The sequence below is a fragment of the Polistes canadensis genome, unplaced genomic scaffold (genome assembly GCF_001313835.1).
Source record: "Polistes canadensis isolate GaletaPanama2010 unplaced genomic scaffold, ASM131383v1 scaffold_235, whole genome shotgun sequence".
Lineage (NCBI taxonomy): Eukaryota > Metazoa > Arthropoda > Insecta > Hymenoptera > Vespidae > Polistes > Polistes canadensis.
Window position 1 is genome coordinate 72,109 of NW_014569782.1, and position 23,435 is coordinate 95,543.

General features: G+C 33.0%; 1 protein-coding gene across 18 annotated transcripts in view; it reads left to right on the forward strand.

The window, feature by feature from the left end:
* The first annotated feature begins 824 nt into the window (after window positions 1-824).
* The window catches only part of LOC106790402 (homeodomain-interacting protein kinase 2), a 26,983-nt gene continuing 4,372 nt past the window's right edge, over window positions 825-23,435 (forward strand). For 9 of the 18 annotated variants that reach the window (XM_014755235.1, XM_014755243.1, XM_014755244.1 and 6 more), the window contains exons 1-13: window positions 825-1,408; window positions 3,755-4,379; window positions 15,781-16,128; window positions 19,606-20,004; window positions 20,104-20,196; window positions 20,311-20,529; window positions 20,604-20,976; window positions 21,074-21,291; window positions 21,411-21,734; window positions 21,836-22,078; window positions 22,229-22,375; window positions 22,464-22,628; window positions 22,744-23,171. In XM_014755235.1, coding sequence (XP_014610721.1) covers window positions 15,784-16,128; window positions 19,606-20,004; window positions 20,104-20,196; window positions 20,311-20,529; window positions 20,604-20,976; window positions 21,074-21,291; window positions 21,411-21,734; window positions 21,836-22,078; window positions 22,229-22,375; window positions 22,464-22,628; window positions 22,744-23,171 — 2,954 coding nt within the window. In that variant the 5' untranslated portion in view covers window positions 825-1,408; window positions 3,755-4,379; window positions 15,781-15,783. The remainder of the gene's footprint in view (window positions 1,409-3,754; window positions 4,380-15,780; window positions 16,129-19,605; window positions 20,005-20,103; window positions 20,197-20,310; window positions 20,530-20,603; window positions 20,977-21,073; window positions 21,292-21,410; window positions 21,735-21,835; window positions 22,079-22,228; window positions 22,376-22,463; window positions 22,629-22,743; window positions 23,172-23,435) is intronic. The other 9 variants (XM_014755246.1, XM_014755248.1, XM_014755250.1 and 6 more) reach the window with 7 other exon arrangements.

The following is a 23,435-nucleotide window of genomic DNA, read 5'->3' on the forward strand; positions in this document are numbered from 1 at the left end:
TATGTCGAATCACATTACTTACAGGAATAGAATCATTTTGGATATTAGTTTGTTAATAAATTAACAAGGACGATAGCGTGTGCGACTGCGTGTGTATAATGTACGCGTATGTGTGTTAAGAAGAAGGAGAAATCGTCTCCTCTTTCTCTCTAGTAGAAAACTTATTCTCGAAAAGAGAGGTTAGGAGTTGGTATTATGAACGTGAGAAGAACGGTAAAGTGTTGTGCGAGAAAGTGGCGAAAAGTGTGAGGACGAGAGAAGAGGTGGTGACGAAGGTGGCGGTCGAGGAGGAGGAAGAAGAAGAAGAAGAAGAAGAAGAAGAGGAAAACGAAGACGAGAGAGAGAAACAGACTAATAACAGGGACGAGGAGGAAGAAAAAGAAGAAGAGGAAGAACGTGTTGGTAGTGGTCGGTGACACAGAGAAGAAGAAGAAGAAAAAGAATAAATATAAGAATAAGAGAAACTGTGTGGTGCAGCAAGCATAACGTTGGCAATTCCAATGCTATTCTATTAACATTTTTAATAGCAGTGGAAATAATAATAGTTGATACAAATAATATATACTGACAATAAATAGTTAAAGGGGGGGTTATATGTCAGTGTGCGTTGTTTATCGTACGTGGCATTGAGTGTCGTGCTGTCAAAAAGAGAATAATCAAGAAGAAAAGCAGTTAACCAATATTACATCCGTAACACAACAGCAGCAGAAGTTTTAGCAAGAGGAAAAGAAGAAGAAGAAGAAGAAGGCTAGTGGTGTTGTGTTCCGTGTGCTGTTATTGCGTGTGGCGGCGAAGCGTGCGTCAGAAAAGTCTTGGACACGTATTTTTCGTTGTGTGTGCGCGTCAACCATCTCTCTCCCCCTTTCTCTCTCTCTCTCTCTCTCTCTCTCTTTGGTGTATCACATATAGGGGCAGCCGGGCAGGCGCGTTACTTGTGTTCCGCGTCTCTACACTACCTTTGGTTAAAAAGAGAGAGATAATATTCCTCACCAACACACTAATACACTGATACAGTGCCTATCTTCTCTTCTTCCTCCTCTCTCACCGCAGACAGCCACATCCACCCGTTGTCCTCTCTCTCTCTCTCTCTCTCTTTTCCTCTCTTTCTCTCTTTCTCTCTCTATCTGTCTGCTGTCTCTCTCTCTCTCTCTCTCTCTTTCTCCCCGTCTCCTCTCTCTCTCTCTCTCTGTCTCGTTTGTTCGTCGTTCTATCGCACGCTCTGGGGCCACCGCACCGAAGGCACCGAGCCAGGCCACCAGGCGGTACGCAAGATGGCTGTGTGTCGCTAACGAGAGCCCAAAGAGAAACCGGAACGCGAAAAACGAGGAGCCGGGAATAAACGGAACATGCGGCTACAAGATCCTCGGGCCCGTCCCTGAACGAGAGACCCTGGCCAAAAAGCAGATAGGTAAGTCTACTTTTCTTTTATTTAATCCTCTTTTATTTAATATACCTTTTTCTCTACCTGTATTTATTTGTTTCCTAACCCTTTCTATTCGTTTTATCATTTCCCGGTTACCCCCTCCTCTCTCTCTCTCTCTCAATCTTTTTTATCCTTCTCCTATTTATCTATCTATCTTTATTTCTTGTGTGATAGAGGCCATAGAAAGAACCTAACCTCTCTATCTCTCTCTCTCTCTCTTTCTCTCTGTCTCGCGGTTTCTCTAAACGTCACTCCAGGAAAAACACAGTACTCTCGTGAAAAAAAATTCGCTACGATCTTTCTCTTTCTTTCTTTCTCTTTCTCTACTTTAATATATATATATCTCTCTCTTTTTCTTTCTTTTTCTCTCTTTCTGTCTCTCTTTCATATATGCCGGTAATATGTCTCTCTTGCTCTATATATGTGTGTATTAGTAAAACGTAAACAAGTCGCAAAATGATTATTTCTCTCTTTTTCTCGATGACGTACGTGACTACCTCGTGCCCCGACTTTGCAACGAAGGAAAGAACGAACGGTTTCTTAAGATGTAATAATACAGTACGTTATACGTCGCGTAGTCTATCTCTCTCTCTCTCTCTTTCTTTTGCATTGTCATTCCAGGCAACATTTTGGTGTGTGTCGCGTGTTCCCGTTCGTCGTCGTCGTCGTCGTCGGCGTCGGCGTCGTCGTCGTGGCCACACACTTTTACTCGTGCCAGGCTCCGTTCCGTCGATCGAATCCCAGCAGTATAATCTCTCTCGATTACATGGCAAAAAGTATCTACGTAGACAACACACTGACAGATCCAACATACGAACGAACGATGACGTGGGTGAAGGAGAAAAGAAAGGGAAAGATAGAATTGTAGATAAAAGATTGTAGATTACTAACGATTTGATATTAATATCTTACGATTAGATACAAATTCTAAAAAAAAAAAGAATAAAATACACATTGCATTAGTGTTTTCATGAGAAATATAATAAAAATAAATATAAAGTAGATTAAAATATATGTCAAATCGATATATTTAATATTTTCAATAGAAATTCAAATAGAAAACAAATTGCATTTGTTACCATTAGAGATAAATGAATATTGATAATAATAATATCTTAGACTCGATGTTTAAATAAACATTTTGAATTCATATAGAAATGTATAAGTTAAATAATGGTAGTCATAGAAATTCAAGAACACACGTTGAATTAATTACCATGAGATACGAATAAAATATAGATAGATTAAAAATGAATAAGTTAGACTGAAATAGCTATTGTATATTTAATGTTGAAGTTAAAGAAACATGTTGATTTTGTAAGAAAAATTTCTGAGAATAAATAAATGAGATAATTAGATTCAGCGGGAGGAGGTGGACCGACTTAGGTAGAGAGAGATGAAGTTAGACAGAGCCTGGGATCCTAGAATTCGTCGATTTCGCCGATGTGTGTAATATATATATATATATATCTATATATCTAACTATATAGATATAGATAGATAGATAGATGGAGAGGAACGAAACTCGTGCAGAGTGCTCAAACACTGTCTCTGGCAGCCGGAAATTTCCATCGAAAGTACGACGATGAGATCGAAGCTACGTATGCGTTGTTCCTGTCTTTCTGAGTTATTTGTGTGTGTGTATATATATATATATATTATGAGATACGTGGAACTCGAACGTTTTACGCGTCGCGTATTCTACTATTAAATTTATATATAATATGTCAAAAAAAAAAAGAGAGAGAGAGAGAGGAAAGTTAGAAACTTATTGGAAAATATTTGAGTTGTGCTTTTAAATGTTTCCCCGGACGAAAAACTTCCCAAAGATATTTTTGTGGAATAACAACAATAAAGAAAAAAGGGAATTTTATTATGCATCTATCTTCCGTTTTCTTTCATCCGTTTCTTTTCTACGATGAAATTCATTGTACTTAATCATAATATTCTCTTAATCTTCTTGTACCTTCCCTTTTCCCGTAGAGTCCCATATTGTGTGCCAGTTAGAAATCATCCTTGGTTAGCGTGAACTTTTATTTGAAAATCCTTCGAGACGTTATATTCATTATCGGTGCATATGTTTCGTTGCATAGAAAAATCACGGTTAGGTCAACCATTGAAGAAAATAAATCAATTTCCAACATCTTTTTTTTTTATTCGAACGATTTCTTAGAAATTTCGTTAGAGAATTTTGCTTTTTTTTTTTTTTTTTTTTCTTATTCTTCCCCTTCCCTTTTTTCCCCTTCTTATTTTCCCCCGTATTTCTTTCTTTCTACTTTCTGATGGATACGCATCTTCAATGCCTCCAGTTTGCTTTTTTTCTTCTTTAAGGATCCAAAGGAAGGCCAAGAGAGAGAGAGAGTGGGTGAGATGCTTGTCACGAGTAAATTCTCTGTAGTATTCGTCTTCTTTTTCGTCCTCGTGGTCGTCGTACTCTCGGAATGGGAAAGGAGAGACGCAGGAAAGTTTTCTGATCGTGACTGACCGTACATGTCGTCGTCGTCATTGTCGTCATTATCGTCATTGTCGTCATTGTCCATCGTACATGTGAACTTTCTCACGGAAAAGAGAGTTTAACGAAGATTAAAAAGCTAAATAATTTACAACGTCTTTAACCTACCAACATCGTCATCGTCATCACCACCGTCAACTTGGTCATCGTCATCGTCATCGTCATCATCATCATTATCATCATTATCATCATTATATTCATCATAATTATCATCGATGAATTCGTCGAGGACAGTACACCTCTTCGTTATTTGTATTCACCTTCGAGGATCTTTCTTCTTGCTCCTCAACTTCGAAGAATCGTGATCGTGATTGGAAAATACGATATGCATCCTTACGATTTTATTGGACGAACGAATGCTACTTTTCGTAGACGAGGATAGCGTTAGAGACGGATGCGAAAGAATTTTCTTGAGGAACTCAAGTGTCTATTCAGAGATAACAGGTTAGTGAATAAATTTCTATTTGGAGAGAAAACGAATTTCAAGGTTTCATTTTTTTCTTTCTTTCTTTTTTTTTGTTTTTTTTTTTTTTTTCAACGATTCCGCGCAATTATTTATCGTAGATTTTGGTTGGTTATTTTTGTAGATGTTAGAATGTTTATACGCGAACTTGTAGTATACATTTATTTATTATTAGAAATATATAGTTTGCTGTTAAGTTAAGAATTGCCAAATGATATTCTAGTTCCTCGGTAGTAAGCTTTCGTAAATGTTAAACGCGTGAAATAAATCTAAATTGAATGATTGAATCGAAACTTTTCGGTTCGTTTAGATTAATATTCTCACCATAGATATATTCATTGCAACATTTCAAAAAAAAAAAGGTGAACAACCTGCGATGATCCTTTTCCCAGTATTCGTATTTCGTTATACATTTTCTCTTTCTAGAAACGTTTCATTTTTTCTTTGCTCAAATTATTGCAAAAAAGAAAAACCCAAAATGGCAATTAAGTGGGTCGTTTTCAAGTACGCTAATTGTAACTATTATTCACTTGGCATTGGATAAGCATGTAAATCATTAGAAACATAATTTTCAAAGCTTTCTCATTTATTTATTTTGTCGAGTAATTTCTTATATATATATATTCAAGTATAAAAATATAATAGAATAACCTTTAATTTATATATTTGGATGATAATATATTAAAATGTAATCGTCGATAAGACGATTAAAATTTGAATGTAAAGAACGATAGAATAATAGGGATAGAAAACTATGACGAAATAGAACTTTATCAAGTAAACTACTTACGTAGTCCACATAGCAATCACATTATTCGATGGCCTGCTATATAATGTATTCGTTGATCGTTGTTACGAGGATATAAATTTCACGTAAGATCCTTGCTCTCGTATATTTCGTCCTCTCGTTTATGTAATTTCGTTCGCGTAATATTTTAATCATGCGAATTTGTCCGAAAAAAAAAAAGAAGAAAAAAAGAAAAGGAGAAAGAAATACAGGCGTATATAAATTTTATAAGTTGTGTTAAAATTTCAATAATCGACTAAAGCACACACGTGCGAATTAATTAAATTCCAGTCAGACGATTAAATATTAATTAGAATATTTTATTTTTTATTTTTATTAGAGACACCATATGCTACGACTTCGTCAAACGAGTAGAGTAAATTGTTTTTCTTTTTCTTATTTACGAGTAAGGGAGAAAATGATTATAATAAAAGAGAATTAATTATTATTTTCGTTCTTTTTCTTTTTTTTTCTTTCTTCTCACTCTCACTCTTAATCTCTCTCTCTCTCTCTCTCTCTCTCTCTTTCTTAATTTACAAAAAGTGTCAGAGATAAATTTGAATTCGTCTACAGCTTTGAAGATTAACGTTTATCTTATTTATCCAGCAGGTGAAGAAGGACTTATCGTGTCGTATCTATGACGAGGAATAATTAGTTGGGTTAGATTGCGAAATAAATTCAAATCTTTCAATTAGCGTGTATTTCGTATCGACTAATTTAATAATCCATTTTTTTTTGTCCTTATTACTTTCTAATCACGCGATTTCATTAACAGATTAAATGGTTTAAGGGGTTACATGGGTTTACACCGGGAAAACATAGCATATTTTCAACAATTTTTTTTATTTCTATATAAAAAATGGAATTTTTATTCAAACTTTTGATAGCATTTAAGATACATATTTAAAGAACATTTTCTGAAATTTTGGTTGAAAAATATTTTAAACTCAGCCATTGCGACTTCATTTCCAATAACCCCACCGAAAAAAAGTGTTTTCGCGTTGACAGCAGAACTTATAAACGCTGAGGGTTTTTCTGTTGAAAAAACATGGTCTTTTAGTGAATACTTAAAACTAGAAACTGGACGAAGGAAAAAGAAAAAAAATTGAAATTTGGATTTTTGGCAACGTTTTTAGCAAGAACATTCAAATTTCGCTACAATTTSCACCACATTTTGGTTTCTTAAAATTCGATTTTATGAAAAATACGAAAATCCTTCGTCGAAGTCCTTGTCAATAGTATCACGAAGACGTGTAGCAAATTTCATCATAATCGGTTAAATAGTTTTCGAGAAATCTTGACAACCGACTTTAGAAAAACGCGTTTTGAGAAAAACGCGTTTAAAGATTTGAGTGCTGGTATAAGAGCCACTAAAGAGTGAAACTTCCCAATGCTCTATCTTTAAAACTACTACTCCTATCGACTTCAAAATTCAACACAATATTCTAGATGAGTTGTAGAATTTAAAAAGATAAAAAAAAAATTTTTTTGAAAGTCCCAAACCCATGTAACCCCTTAATATAGCAAATAAAAGGAATAGGTACGCATAACAATCATAAATTTGGGAATTTGTTATTTTATTGGGGAGCCGAGACACGTTGGTTTTCTTTTTCTAAGAAACTGGAACAAAGAGAGAGAGAGAGAGAGAGAGAGAGAGAAACGCGTTGCAATAAAGTCAAAGAAAGACGGACGAAGAGAGAAATCGTCCTTTATATTCGAAAGTAATTGCAACGAGGCGAAAGGAAACCACTGCTTGCTTTTATAGTGAGAGAAGCCAGTAAGAAGGTTAATACGATCGTAAGATCAACATTATTCGTCGAGATCCTATTGATTTGTACTGAAAAAAAAAAAAAATATGTTCTTCTAATATTATTTTTATAATTTTTTCGTTTTTTTTTTTTTTTTTTATATCATCTTTCTTTGTATTTGTATTTTTAAACGAAAAATAGTAAACGAACGAAACAACGTAGATGGTGGAAGAAAAGTTTCCAAGTTTCTTAATTTTTTCTATTTACAAAAAAAGTCAAAGATTTTCGTCTTTAAACAACATATTTGGATAAAACTTTGTCGATATGATCGGTAAAAGATTCTTTACAATATTAGTTTCTAAAGTAGATATATTAGTTATTTTGTGAACATTTTTTGATACGGATAATAAATGCTTTTAAAGGATTAGAATACCCTCGTGAAAATAATTTTCTTAGGATTCGTAGTTTCACAATTCTTAGGAATGCGGTTGTTCATTGTAACAATTTTTTTTATAGCACTGTTATATATAAAATATAAAAAATAAATAAAAAAAGATACTAACAAAAGATATCAGGGTATTATATTATAAGTTGAATGATTTGCAAATCAAAATGAATAGACATCGGAAAGAGGATTAATTTCTTTAATGTTTTCTTTATTTATCTTATATTTCTTGTTCCTAAGATTTCTCCGCGGCCTTTTTCTTCTTCTTCTTCTTCTTCTTCTTATGCTTGGCCTTTCTAGCGAGAATCCTGCTGAGAGATACCTGTAGAAAGAAGAATATTTGACTAATATTTTCTAAGTCTACCCTTTACACTTTTTTTTTTGTTCCATTCGATTTCATCCCTCTCTCTCTCTCTTTCTCCTTTATTGTTTGGACAATTTCGTTTTTACATCTCGTAAATATTCATAAACTTATATTCGATGAGCAGAATATTCCTATAGGGCAAAATAAATCAATGGATTAATTAATTGATCAGCTAAAAAAAAAAAAAAAAAAATACTGGGAATGATTTCGTAGATCAGATATATGTGGATTGGAACAAACAAAAAAAAACAAGAGAAATGGTGAATTTCTAAAAAGTCAATTGAAAATAATTTAGATATAAATATAACGTAGAGAAGAAGAAAAAAAAAGCAAAAATAAAGGAATGAATATTTTTTCTTAAGAATTAGCTTATGATAATAAGGTTTAACGATATTTTTCCCCCCAATCTACGGATAGTTTTCTAAGTAAACAAAATTTCGTAGACACTTTATGCGTGGGATGGTTTCTTCGTCGAAAATCAATGAGGAACACACGAGCGAAACTTTCCACGTGCCCGTCGTCACCGGTGTACGAGACGCCATGACATAAAAACGTGATACTCCAAGGATATATTAAATGTCCTATTACGTGTCTTATAATAGATTATGAAAATCGTTTAATATTTTGTAGTTTTCTTTTTTTCTCTTTTTTCTTTTTTTATTTGCCGTATTCGTTAAGTTGGAAAGCGTCGAATAGAAATTAGGAATAGAAACTACGTTGAACATTATGAATACGATAACAGTTCTGTTTTCGTGAGCACAAATCCGAGAACGTCCAGTTATATTTGGTGGTGAGGGGGGGGCAAGTGGGTGGGGTGAAGAAGGAGGAGGAGTAGGAGTAGGAGGTGGAGGAGGAGAAGGAGGTTACTTGCTCGGTTAGAAACGCGACAAGCTATTTCTGTCGATCGCGCAAATGCGAATCTACGAAACTATACGAATCACTGATATACATACACGCATGTGTACGTGTATCTATCTATCTATCCTATCTATCTATACATGTATATACTTATCTACTTTAATAGCGTTGCGATTGTCTCTGTTGTACACTTTTGTCGATTCGTCATGCAATGAGATTTGTTCGTTGTACTAAAAAAAAAAGTCATCAAACGATTATACGTTTCGCAAAATAATTAAAAAAATTGAAAAAAAATTAGAAAAGAAAAAAAAAAGAAATTAAATAATTCAACAGCTACAAAAGTAATATTAAATATCATTAATATCTAATAATTTTATTCTAATCGCGTTTAGAAAATAAATTTTAAACAAGATAAATATAAACCATCAAATATATATATATATACATTTTGAATGAACTTTGTATAATAGAAAATTAATTTCTTTTTTCTTGTTCTTCATCGATACATTATCAATTGAATCTTAATCGCAATATAAAAATCATATAATATTAAGAAAACAATAACGAAAGTACAATGTTGAACGCGATGTGTTATGTGTATACGCGTATGCATACAATATCTAGTCACATAATATTGATTTTCCGATTGATATACATATATACGCGACGTCATTGAATCATTATCGTTATCATCGTCATCGTCATCGTTATTAGCAGTTATCGACGAACTCATTAAGTTCCAATTAATAACACATTTTCCCCAAGAAATTCATCTATGTAACGTTAATCCTTTTTATTTTCTTCTTCTTCTTCTTCTTCTTATTTTCCTTTAATTCCCTTCGTTCGTACTCGATCGTTCTCAACCCCTCGTTTTGCCCTTCTCTTCTTACACCCTCCTTCTTTCATCCCCTTATCTTTTTTTTCTTTCCTTTTTCCCTTCTTTTTTTTTTTCCTTGTCTTTCTCTTCTTGGAAATTATCGGAGAGACGCGTTGTACCGAACTTAATGAACTCCAATACGAAGTGCAATTATCAATGCATTTATATATATATATATATATATACAGTAAATATGTATAAGAGTGTAGTAGTAGTAGTAGTAGTAGTAGTAGTAGTAGTTTGTTCGATTGTAATGCAGTTTTATGTGTCGTCGTCGTCGTCGTCGTGTCCCTCATCCTCGAACTCCTACCCCCCTTCACCCTCACCCTGAGTTTCTTGTATATATAAGAAGACAGGAATGAAGCCTACAAACGCGATCATCCAATTCGTCGGCGAACTTTTGTGTGCCGAGAGATTGTGAGTTATAAATACGAGCGACGGTTCTTAATAGTCCGACATTTATGATCGAGATATCGTTTATATGTGTGTGTGTTAGTATTACTACCATTGCATATATTTATATATGTGTGTGTATGTTTAGGGTATAATGCTGCTTCTGCTGCTTTTGGTACTATTGTTGCTTTCAAAAAAGATTCGTTTATAATTTATGAGATCGGATATTTAACTTTTATCTTTTTTTTCTTCTTTTTTTTTTTTTTTTAGGACCGCTAATGTAATCCTGATTATAGGAGGATACTTTATTTTGTATCTTTCCTATTCCATATCGTTTAAGGTTTTGTATTGTCTTGAGATTTCATTGAATAATACTACGCCGATTTCGTTGCAATGAAATTAGTTCTATTAACAATATTATATTATATTCGGAAAATTTTTTTATTATATTTCAATGAAAAAGTTTCTACGAACTTGTTTATTAGACATTAGAGAAGTAAATTGCATTTGGTATCTAGTATGCCATGATTCATAAAAGACCAAAGTTAGAAACCTTCGGTAACTTCACGGAGTTTATGATGAATTTTCTGATGCATCAATTTACATAGCATTTACAAATATTATAATGCCAGGTTGTTCGCAAATATAATAATAATAATATCTTTTAGACAAATAATGACTTTATTTTTGTGCATCGCGTCTTGTTTATTTCAAACGTGGTAGTTCGTGCATCTCTTTTATAATCGAAATTTCGTAAAATAATTTAAACGCGTTGTCCTTCGTTCTCATAACGGTGCACAATTTTATTTCACTCCCTCCCTCCCCCCAGCAACTTTCAGTGATGATAAAAAATACTCTCTTTGATATTTTCTTATTGTTTATTATATCCAATTACATTGGGAAAGTTCAATGAATTTACGATTGAAAAAAAAAAAAAACAAAATAAAAAGAATTAATTTTCGCGGATTCATCCCTGACCTCTTCAACCCTATCTCAGGTTTATTATCTTATGGTCAATGTAGATTATTTTGTTTCTTTTCTTTTTATTTTCTTTTTCTTTAGAAAGGTAAGAAAAGTTTTGCACGTGGGTCCGTAACACTTGGTGGCTTTTCCTGATTTACTCATTGATCGGTACTGACTCATCGTACAATACATTATATCCCCCATTTATATTCTCGAGTATAGCTATAACCGCCGACACACGAAGCCAGTAACGGCAGTAGCAAAACTAAAGAGAGAGAGAGAGAGAGATAAAAACGACTTTCGTTATTCCTTTCGCGTGCATTCGAACTCGTGACTCATCGACAATTCTCTCTCTCTCTTTCTCTCCTACCTTTGCAAAAACATGAATTTTTTCTCGTTCCATTTCCATTAAATTTTATTTCATAATGATTCAGATTTTTCTTTATTTATTTCTTTATTTCTTTCTTTCTTTCTTTGCCACCACAATAATTTGCGTCATTTTTTCTTTTCTTTTTTTCGGAATTTACCCCGGTCAATATCTAAGATCAAAAAATGAAACTGCAATCATTTGAAATTAGTTTCGAGTTTTTCGTTTCGATAGCGAGTATTTTAATTGATTAAACGATTAGCATAAATATGTATTTCGATATCTCTTTCGAGATTAAATTTGGAAAAACAGAAGAAAGCTACGAAACGCGTTATAACTTGTTCGCAAAATTACGCAAACGACTGAGGAACAAACACAAACCCAAATGATTGCCAATTAAATTAAGCCTAAACTATTTCGTAATCGTGTTAGTCAATTAAAAATAGGAAAACTAAACACTTTATATAGTTTTGTAGAAATATATTAGTTACAAAGTGATCATTTTCTCCCGGTGTGTGTGACTTTTTTTTTTATTCGTTGGAAATCACGTGTGGCAACGGCGGCGGCGGGAACGTTCAAAGGAAACGTATTCGCGATTCGTATGTAAGTAAAATAAAACTTGCCATTATATTAAAAAGAAAATGAATAGAAAATTATAAATAAAAGTATAACGGGATTTATACTAACTGAATGATTAATAAGATTGATCGAGAAGTAATGTCAATCGTTTGTATGATCGTTTAATTGTGCGATTGGTATGGGATAACGAGAACACACGAATAGGATATTCGTGCTGGTTACAATGTAACATCCTTATTGGTGAAGACGCATCGTGTACGATGATAACGGGAAACTTTTATATATATATGCATGAGTGCGCGTGCGTGTGCTTATGTATATATATATATATATATATATATACATGTACTGAACATACAAAATTTATTCTTAATCTAGACATCGTTACTTCTTTATTACTATTTTTATTATTATTGTTGTTGTTTTGGTCGTCATCATTATTATTATTTTTATTTAATTCGTATTTCTTTGGACACAAATTTGTGTGTGTCGCGTATAATTTATTTGATATATATATTATATTTTGATAATATTTTACAACACGCAACTCGTTTTACTTTTCGATACAATTTTATTTTAATTAATAGCTCTGTTACCAATATACGAGAGAGAGAGAGAGATCGAGTAATTATATTATTTAATAATTTAATTATAAAAGAAAAAAGAACAGAAATTTGTATTATTTATTTGTTTTTCTTTTTCCAATTAGCAAGAGTTTCGTATTTAAATGGAATATTCAAATACATTAAGAGAAAATATTTGATATTGTATTAATGTAGGTGTGCATATATACGGTACATGTATTTTAATCATTTTTATATGGCACGCTCGTCCTTGTTGTCTTCATCATCGATGTTGTTGTTGCCACCGAAGAAATGGCATTCTTCTCATTATTTAGTCGCGTCAAAAGTATCGCGCCATGTTTACCCAATTTTTGCATAACATCGCAACAACGTAATCTTACATTTACATTTAATTGTGCATTTTTATATATATATATATTTTTTCTTTTCTTTTTTAAATATTCGTTAAACAATTCATTTATTTCTTGCAAAAATTTCATATCAAAACATTGCATTCTTTTATACTTCGTATATTTTCTTTTTACAAAATATTATTTTTATAATATTCATATTTTGATTTTTCAATATACATTATAATCTAAGCTTAATTTTTGTTCAGTTATATTTTTCTTTTTTTTTTTTTTTATTTTTATTCATCTATATAACACGACATGCTCTAATTATAGTGCCGTTTGTCAGAAATAATACTTGCTTGGTACTGTAATAAGCGATTTACGGTACCAAGATAGTTACAGTTACGTTTCATCCAAACAACAACGACAACAACACGATGACTACTTCCCTTCGAATTTATTTTCATTCGTCCTAACTCTCGTTTCGTCAAAATCTTCGATAAAAACGCGTACGTTGATTCAATCGTTCGATCTTTATCGATAGATAAAAAACCGCCATGTTTTGTGTGTGCCTCTAGCGCCCTCTGTTTTTTTTCCCCAAAAGTTCTACTTCCGTAAAAATGGCGATTTTTATTATTCTAATACTTTGAAGGTATAATACTCGTAATATAATTAAAATATATAATAAATAATAAAATATTAATTGTAATATATTAGAAATTATATAATAATCACTACGAATCTTGAAATTTCAACTTACGAACGAGCAAAATTAGCCAACCTTTCGAAGTATAGTCATCGAACAAAAGAAATACCTTACGTTCCCATTTACGACACATGCTATATTTATCTAACATATTTTTTGCGAGGCATTAATTAAAATAACGCGTTATCCTATGAACGGTAAATTTAAATAAGAAAAATAATAATTTCAAATTATATTTTTGTCCAATATTTAAAGACCCTAGATTACAGGTATACCAACATCTGGAATATAAATATCCTATAAAAATTTGACACAATCGGACCCATTCTCTAATTTGTATTTTATAATTGCCTGAAAGTATAACGCGTAGCTGATTTAGTTATACATTATTTTATTTTTTAATTTGTTGAACGTATATATATATATATAAATATACTCAACTCCCTTATAACATGGTATTTCAAAAACATGATATTAAAATGAAAACTCGGATACGACACGACTTAATAAACATTTCTAACTATTTTTATGCAGCACGAATGTTTCCATTACATTTTTTGATTTCTTTCATAAGTATTTTAATACAGCATGAAACTAATTAATTGTGTTATAATATATAATTGTGTATATACATGTTAAATTAATATATTGAATTAACCAATAATCATTAATATCGAAATATTAAATTAAAAATATAAGGTTACTTATTGAAATACAAAATAAAATACGAAATGGAAGTTTTAGTAAACGCGTATTGGACAATATTGAATTTTTAGTTATACTGGACAAACGATATATTCGTCTTGTGTATGCAACAAAAAGAAAGAAACAAAGATGACAAAGAGAAAGAGAGGGAGAGAGAGAGACACAACGATCGATCTGCGTGTTTCCATTTACGAGCTCGTTTTTTTCCTATCATATTGAAAAATAAAAAAAATAAAAAAAAGGAAAAATCCAAACAGAAACTTTCATAAACGCATGTTCACTCATAACATACGAAAATCCCCAAATTCATCGTTCAAGTTCGTGTCACGTTCGACCAACCTCGACGTTTTGATTATTTTTACAAAGTCATACATAGCTTTTGTTAAATAAACAAAATTTATGGCTATTTTTGTTTTTTATTCTTTTTTATATTTTTTATATTTCGAAAGAATGAATTTAATAGAATATCCGAATATAAATTATAAAAATATAAATTCTTAGAAGGACCGTGAAAATGTTTCAAGATAGAGGGAGCAAATCAATCATTTCATTGGTCATATAATAAAATAGAAAGTTTAGATTAGTACAACTCGAAAGATAATAAAATTCGAAAGATAATAAAAATTCGAAAGGATATTTCGTTTAGGAATTTCTTCGGTTGAAGAACCCTTTGTATTGTTATAAACGCGTGATTAAAAAAATACAAATAAAGAGAAAGTAGTTGAAATCATTGAATCTCGGGCGCCAGATTAAAAGAAGATGATATATAATTCGAATTGCAAGCACCGATTTTACTTTCCATTTGATAGGAATTCGAACAATTCGAGAAAAATCAAGAAAGTCGTCAAGAATTTGAAGGAACTTCGAAGGACGCTTTCGTTTTCATTTTTTGAGCATGTTTTTATAGTCGCTGTCGTCACTTCCGCATACTTAAAGCTACACAAAAGAGATGAAAATAAAAAAAAAATAAATAAATAAAAAAAAATAAATAAATAAAAAAAAATAAGACATTTAATCGTCCACTTAGTTTTATATTTCGTATTTAAAAAATATTCAATAAAATATTATCCATTAACAACATATCTCGACATGTTTCACTTAACCTCGAGCTCTTCCCTTAACTACGACGTCAATTCTTTACATTACTATAAAATAGAAATGCTGCGATCCTATTGGTTACTTATTCCATTTTTTCCCTAACCTGACGTTAGGACCCAGACGGTTTTTTAACTTCAGTTCGAATTCGACAGTTGGAGATACGTTTCTTCTGCTCGTCCTTTGGAATTCTTTTGGAAACCTTGTTTTCTTTTTCCTCAAAAGTATCAAGAAATTAGGCCGAAATTCGTATAATACTACGATATTTCGAAACTACGATTATCATCAATAGGCGTGTGGTATAGTGTGAAGAGAAAAATAATTATAATAATATAATTAATTATTTTTTTCGTTGAATATTTCCATTAAACTAAATCATAATGGGTCATTATCAATCAAGAGAACTCGATCCACCATGGTTTGTCAGTTATGCAGTAAAGAAATTACCTGGCCTATTGTTCCAGGTAGTATAAGAATGAAAAAAAAAGGAGAGAAGGAAGATGAAGTGGTAAAAAAGAAAAGGAAAGAAAACAATTGTAATTAACCAATGTGTCGTTTTTGTTTTTATGAATGTTACAGGGAATGTGTGACATGTTCATCCAAACACAGCAGACGAGTAGCGTCAACGGCAGCAGCAGCAGCAGCAGCAGCAGCAGTAACAACACCGTTCACCACCATAGCAAAAAACGCAAGTTGGAGTACAACGTGAGCCAGCCGGTGATCCAGCACGGGTTGGTCCAATCGACCGGCGACTATCAATTGGACAATACCGGACTGCCACAGCGGTATTCCGTGAACGGTGCTAATACCGCATTTAGCTCGCTGCACAACAATAATGCGCTGCAGAAGAGTAGCCCGAACCAGCAGACCCTGGTACGAGCCTCGACGATCAAGCTCCTAGACACTTATCAACGCTGTGGCCAGAAGGTTGGTCTAATATCAATCACGATAATGTCCGAACTTTGTTTGAATAAACCCTCTCCTCCCTGTTGTTGTTTTTATTTTATTCGTTAATTCTTAATGAGAAGGTATCACAGGGAACTTGGACATAAAAAAAAAAAAAAAGAAGTAGAACTTAATTTAACTAAGTTGGACGTTTTGTCCCTTTATTGGGACTTATTCAGCAACTTAATCTTTATAGTTCAGCGTCTTTTTTCTTTGTGAGTAGACATACATTTTTATTTTTATTTTTAATATTCAAAACACAAGACATCTAAACTTCGTTAAGTATTAGCCCGTTATAATTTGAACACTCAACAAAACTGTTTCAATCTAGACTAGTCTATATCTAGACTAGACTGTTTCAATCTAGTTTAGATGTTTTGTGTTTTGAATATTAAAAATAAAAATAAAAATGTATGTCTACTCACAAAGAAAAAAGACACTGAACTAAGTTAAGATTAAGTTGCTGAAGAAGTTCCAATAAAGGGACGAAACGTCCAACTTAGTTAAATTAAGTTCTACTTCTTTTTTTTTTCTTATGTCCAAGTTCCCTGTGATACCTTCTCATTAAGAATTTTATTTTTGGACGAGAGAAACACAACCGATTATTCGTTAATGTTTTGTAAACACAAATATTTCTTAACACAAAATGTGATATGGATCATCATCGTCACTTTCATCGTGATTACTTATAAGATATTTATAGGACAAATATCAATCTTCCTTCTCCCTTTCCCTTTCCCTATCTACCCTCCCCCTCTCTTTCTTTATTAACTAATTGTTTAATGATATCTCTAGAAAAATTCTAACGTATTTCAATTTAGTTTTGTCACAAATATGCTTCGAGGTATACTAAGTTTTATTCTTTCTAATATTATTTTTCATAAAAAAAAGAAAAATCTATATATATCTCTAAATACTTCAAATTGTGAATTAAGTAATTGACTAATTGTAAGATCAAATAAATTTCGAGTTGTGTTTCTTCTTAATCCTCCGATGGGACGACGGTCTGTTTGGAAGTAGTTTTTCCTCTTTTTTTGTTTTTTTTCCAATTACAATATATAACTTTTCATCAGTCGTCAGTTTGACGGACAATCAAATTATTGTAGATAATTCTCGTGTATTATGTCAACATATGACAATTATCAAGAATTTAGGAAGAATCGTTAAAATATCATATCTGGAAATATCATTAAGATAATCCTTGAGGTATAAGACGTTGGTAGAATATCGTAAATCGTTTTTCCTTTATATTCAAAATATATTTTAATATTATACTTTCACTTTTCGTACCTGTACATCGAATACTCGTGAACTTTGAAGAGATTTACACAGCTCTCTCGTGGTTGAATTTGTGTTATTTTAATATATATATATAAATTTATATAAATTATTTTATAAAACCTTAATTATGATTCTACTGATGTTATAATTTTATTAGAATTGTTCTAATACTGATCTCTTTAATGTTATTAACACAGTGTGCTTTAATTTTGACAAACAAAGCAGTATCATCTCATTGATTGCTTTACTAGTTCTATTGTAACAATTCCATAATAATAATAATTAGTAGAAAAAGCTCACATTACACCATAAAAACTGGGTGTATCTGTATGTGTGTATGTATGTGTATATATAACTCGTTTAATCATTGTTTAATGATGGCCTTTCTCTAACGTACTTGGTACCACTCGGTATAGATCACGTTATCCTTGGAATAGTCTTTTGATCAAGAATACGAAGGTTTCAAACTCGATGATCGAATGGCTGTGTTATTTTCTGATAAGATATATTTTTTTTTATACTATTTAAAATATTGAATTATAAATTAATCTTGTCTTGTAATCAACGCAATATCGGTAATAACAATTGTTACCTTGTTATGAAAGTAATTTGAAGATTTTAAAGTAAAATCAGGTATCGTTAAACGCAATCCTAACGAAAATTACTTTGAGAACAATCCGATATTTTGGATTTACACAATTTATTGTTATAAAATTTAATTTAGAGATCTTTTTAAGACCAATATTACTTCTCGCGGTAGTTAAATAGTTTGTTACACCCTGTATAGAAGAATACGTAGGCGTTCTTTCATTCTCGTTCATCGGAGCATTTCATTCTATGTTCCATGAAGGACTGAACTCTTGAGAGTACAATGAACGAACCACCAACGGTTTCTATTCTCTTTCTCTTTTTATTTAGAAAATTCAATTCTTTCGCAATTTCTTTCACTATTTCTTTTTATTTTTCCCCCCCTTTCTCCGAGAGATTACAGTAAACTTATTAGCATTTATAAATCTAGGTATAACGTATATTACGAATTTGTAGATAAGATATACAATTTCGTTTGTTAAATTTGATTATGTTTAATATCAGTATTTTTTATACGATTATTATCCTATAAAATATGGATAATAATAATATTTGTTAATATATTTGTGAAATGTGTTGCAACGCGTGAAAATCAGGAACTGTAATTCCTTCTTCTTGTCTTTTTTGTTGTGTCGGTTTGTAGGGGATGGGTGATGGGGTTAGAAAGGTAGGTAACAGAAGAGTGTAGGGTGGTTGAGAAAACGATAATGTAGATTTTAGATCGTTGCCCGAAGCCCAATGGCGATCAAGAATAGAGTTGATTCTCTCGAGGACGTAGAAAACATTTCCGCGTGGCGTAGTTAGCTATCGATTCCTTTCAAGGCTTCCCCATTTCATATTTCACGATGCTCTCTCAGCTTTTCTGCCTTTCACGTTCATCGAAACGCCCACTTGCAACAACCCACCCCCCGTCGTATCATTTCTTCTTCTACATATTGTTTTTATTCCTTTCTTCGATTCTTATTGGATTCAACGATTTTTTTATCGAGTTTAAACGAATTTATTTGCGTTACATCTCTACAAACATAATTCTATATGTCTTGCAATAACATTGACGATCGTTTTGTCAAAAAACTATACTAAATGAATAAATTTATACTAATTTTTGACGTTACAATACACATTGACTCTTCCAACTGATACGTAGATTACCTTCGATACATTTTAATATATATATATATGTGTGTGTAATCCGGATTCGAGTCACATACTCAAGATTATGTCTCGTCTGTCTTACGACCATAATCGGCTCCAATGTCTTGTTAGTGTATCCGATAGATCTAGAGCTAATGGTTGACAACAAGGCAAGCAAGAGATATAAAGAAATATTTCAATAGAAATCAGCCAAGAGAAATTCTATTTTGAAACCCCATGAAAATTATCGTTATCGTCATATTATCATCGTTATATTATCATCGTCATTTGTCAACGTCATATTCTTCATCGTCATTAAACAATCATCACCGTTGTTTGTCATTATCCATAAAAAGAAATAGGTTGCAAAATAAAAAAAAGATATAACGCGATAATTAAAAGATGATTTGTTAACTTTAGCAAATTTTTGTATAAGGTGTATTCCTCCTCCTACAGAGAAAAACTTGGTCGAGGGAGGGTAATGGTGACGCCCTGGCAGTCCACTCCGCCAACGCGACGAACGCAGTGGGTAGTACTATAGTGTCGCAGCATTATACCCAACAGCAACAACAGCTGCAGCAACAACAACAGCAGCAGCAGCAACAACAACAACAGCAGCAACAACAACAACAACAACAGCAACAACAGCAACAACATAAGCAAGCAGGGATGACAGCTCATAGCAAACAAGTTGCAAATGCGGCCAACGGGGCTGGTGGTGGAGGTGGCGGTGGCGGGGGTGGAAGTAATCCTCAGGGGGATGGAGATTATCATTTGGTCCAACACGAAGTTTTATACTCTATGGCCAATCAGTATGAAGTTCTTGAATTTTTGGGCAGGGGCACGTTCGGCCAGGTAAATTCTTCTCTTTTTTATTTTAACGAGAATGAAAAAAACTCTTTTATTGTTGATTGTCCTTAAAGTTCGGCGAGACTCATTCATTTGTTTTTCCAGGTTGTAAAATGTTGGAAAAAGGGAACGAATGAAATAGTAGCCATCAAAATTCTTAAAAACCATCCCTCGTATGCGCGCCAAGGGCAGATTGAGGTATCCATTGTGTTTCTTTCTTTTAATTAATTTTATGCGTTATGTATATATATATATATTGTTATGACTATATAATATTTAAATTAATATACTGTCTTTCTCTTTCTCACTTAGGTCTCCATCCTGTCACGACTAAGTCAGGAAAACGCGGATGAGTTCAACTTTGTGCGCGCTTATGAATGCTTTCAGCATAAATCACACACCTGTTTGGTGTTCGAAATGTTGGAACAAAATCTTTATGACTTTCTCAAGCAAAATAAATTCTCACCGCTACCTCTTAAATTTATCAGGCCGATACTCCAACAAGTTTTAACTGCATTATTAAAGCTCAAGGTATGTTTATTAAACATTATTTTCTTTATAATCAGATATTATTATGCTATAATTATCAAATTGATTATTTTCAGCAATTGGGCCTTATACATGCGGATCTTAAGCCAGAAAACATCATGTTAGTGGATCCCACGCGTCAACCATATCGAGTTAAAGTCATAGATTTTGGTTCGGCATCTCACGTATCAAAGGCAGTCTGCAATACTTATTTACAATCGCGATACTATCGTGCACCAGAAATTATTCTTGGACTTCCTTATTGTGAAGCGATAGATATGTGGTCGCTCGGATGTGTCGTAGCAGAATTGTTTTTGGGATGGCCCTTGTATCCGGGTAGTTCGGAATACGATCAAATTCGATACATCAGTCAAACACAGGGCCTACCGACGGAACATATGTTAAATAATGCTAGTAAAACGACGAAATTTTTTTATCGAGACATGGACAGTTAGTATGCAATATATAATACAAATTGATTTATGAGTTTGTTTATAAGGGAGATTATTGTTAACTTTTCTCATCGCGTTGAAATATTTTATTTTAGGTACGCATCCATTTTGGCGTTTAAAAACACCCGAGGAACACGAGGCGGAGACTGGAATTAAATCAAAAGAAGCTAGAAAATATATTTTTAATTGTCTCGATGATATTGGCCAAGTTAACGTACCAACTGATTTAGATGGTGGTCAACTTTTACCTGAAAAGGCAGATAGGAAAGAGTTCATTGACCTCTTGAAGAGGATGCTCACCATGGACCAGGTGGTAATATCTAATAGATCAATATATTTCCAACATGTAAAGAAATACATTTATCGAATAATCATTGATTTTCATTCTTAATAATAGTTTTTGTTAATATAATGAATTTTGTATATATATAGGAGCGCCGAATAACACCCGGAGAGGCATTGAATCACGCTTTCGTAACCCTGGCACATTTGGTCGATTATGCTCATTATAACAGTGTCAAGGCTTCCGTCCAAATGATGGAGGTTTGCAGAAGAGCTGGCGATTTTACAGCGAGTCCTGCTCACCATACAGCACCATCTGCTCCCCAAGCACCCCCGCCCGCATCCTTAGTAGCTAATTTTGTACCAACCACCAATGGTAGTGCAGTTACTCTTACATTCAACAATCAACTGACCAATCAAGTGCAACGTTTAGTTAGAGAACATCGCACTGCTCCAACGGGCTATGACAATCTGGTTTGTATTAATATCAATTTTAATAATCATTTTTATTATGTTTTGTTTTTTCATTTATTGGACCAATTTAACATATTAATTATTATTTGAAATTATTACAGTACGAAACCATCAGCAGTCCTTGGCCAAATGTAATATACGATTTATCATTTCCAAAATTACAGTATCAAATCTATAGTAATAGCAGTCGTCGGGCAACACAATACAGCAGTTCTTCTAGTGGTTCAAATAGTGGCCGAAATGCGGTTCACGATTTTTCACATCAATTAGTACCTGGTATATTATGTCCACCTCCTGGCTATCAAACGATGCCAAGTCCAGCTAAACACGTTGTTGTTGCTCAGGTAATAGAAATATCTATATTTTCAATAAATTGTTGTTTATTTTTTTTCTCTCTCTCTTTTTGTTTTTCTTTTTTTTTGTTTCATACCTCTGGGATAAATTTGAAATAATTAAACGCTTTATTGTATTTGAATATAAACTAATGGTTATAGCCACCGCAGGCTCAACAAGGTCCACTTCAAATCCAACCCTCGATCATATCGCAGCAAGCTGTTGCAGCAGCTGCGGTAGCTGCGCAACAACAATACGCGGCTGTTCCTGTATCTATGGTGGAAACCGGACGACAAATGTTGCTCACTGTAAGATCTTAATAAATATTTATTTACTTCAAGATAACGTATCGTGTTATATATATATTAGTGTATGCATATTATTATACATTTCTAGAATGCCGTACAAACATCATGGCCTGGTGGAAGTCGGCAAATGGCTGCAATTGTACCATCTTGGCAACAATTACCACCTCAACACGCAGCGATTCAACAACCGTTGTTAAGCGACGCTGGAGATTGGGGAAGACCGCTCATCGTAGATAGCTCTGCCATATTACAGGTAAGGTATTTGGATTTTGTCGTTAAACGACGAATGATTATCTTTTTCTTACAAATTATTTGAATACACCTTGTCGAATGCATTGTTCCAATTGATTACCCTTGTTTTGGGGAAGGATCAGCGGCCAGTATTTCCTGTCACGGAGGTTTATAACGCTAGTGCTCTCGTCGAACATCCTCCACAAAGTTGGGGCAAACGTAGCGTCACTAAACATCATCAACATCATGTGACCGTACCCCAACAAAGCCAACACAGGCATGAACATAAGAAAGAAACTCAACAATTGAGTCCAGTTAAAAAGAGAGTGAAAGAGAGTACACCACCGAGCAGTATGAGACGACATTCACCTTCGAATGGACATTGGCAGCTACAACCAATTCAATCCCATCATCACAGTAGCAGCAAACACAGTAGTAGTCACAACGTAGAACATCAACAAGTTGCATCCGTCCGGCAACCAACAATCACCATATACGATACCCCATCTCCGGCTGTTTCTGTTATCACCATCAGCGACAGTGAGGATGAATCACCAGGAAAATGGTAAGTTCGTGAATAATTTGTCTTCGATCATATAGATTTCTTTGCTCTTACATTTTATAGAAAATTTAAAAGTAGAATAGTAAGCTATTATATTTATTGCTTTGATAAAGAGTAGATTGCTCACTTGTGATAATTTACTGTTATGATTATAAGATAGATCTTTGTGATATGTTTTTGCATATTTTAATTTTTTTTTTCTCTTTTTTCTTTGTACAGTAAGAAATAGCATATTTTTTCTTTTTTTTTTTTTTTTTTTTTTTTTTT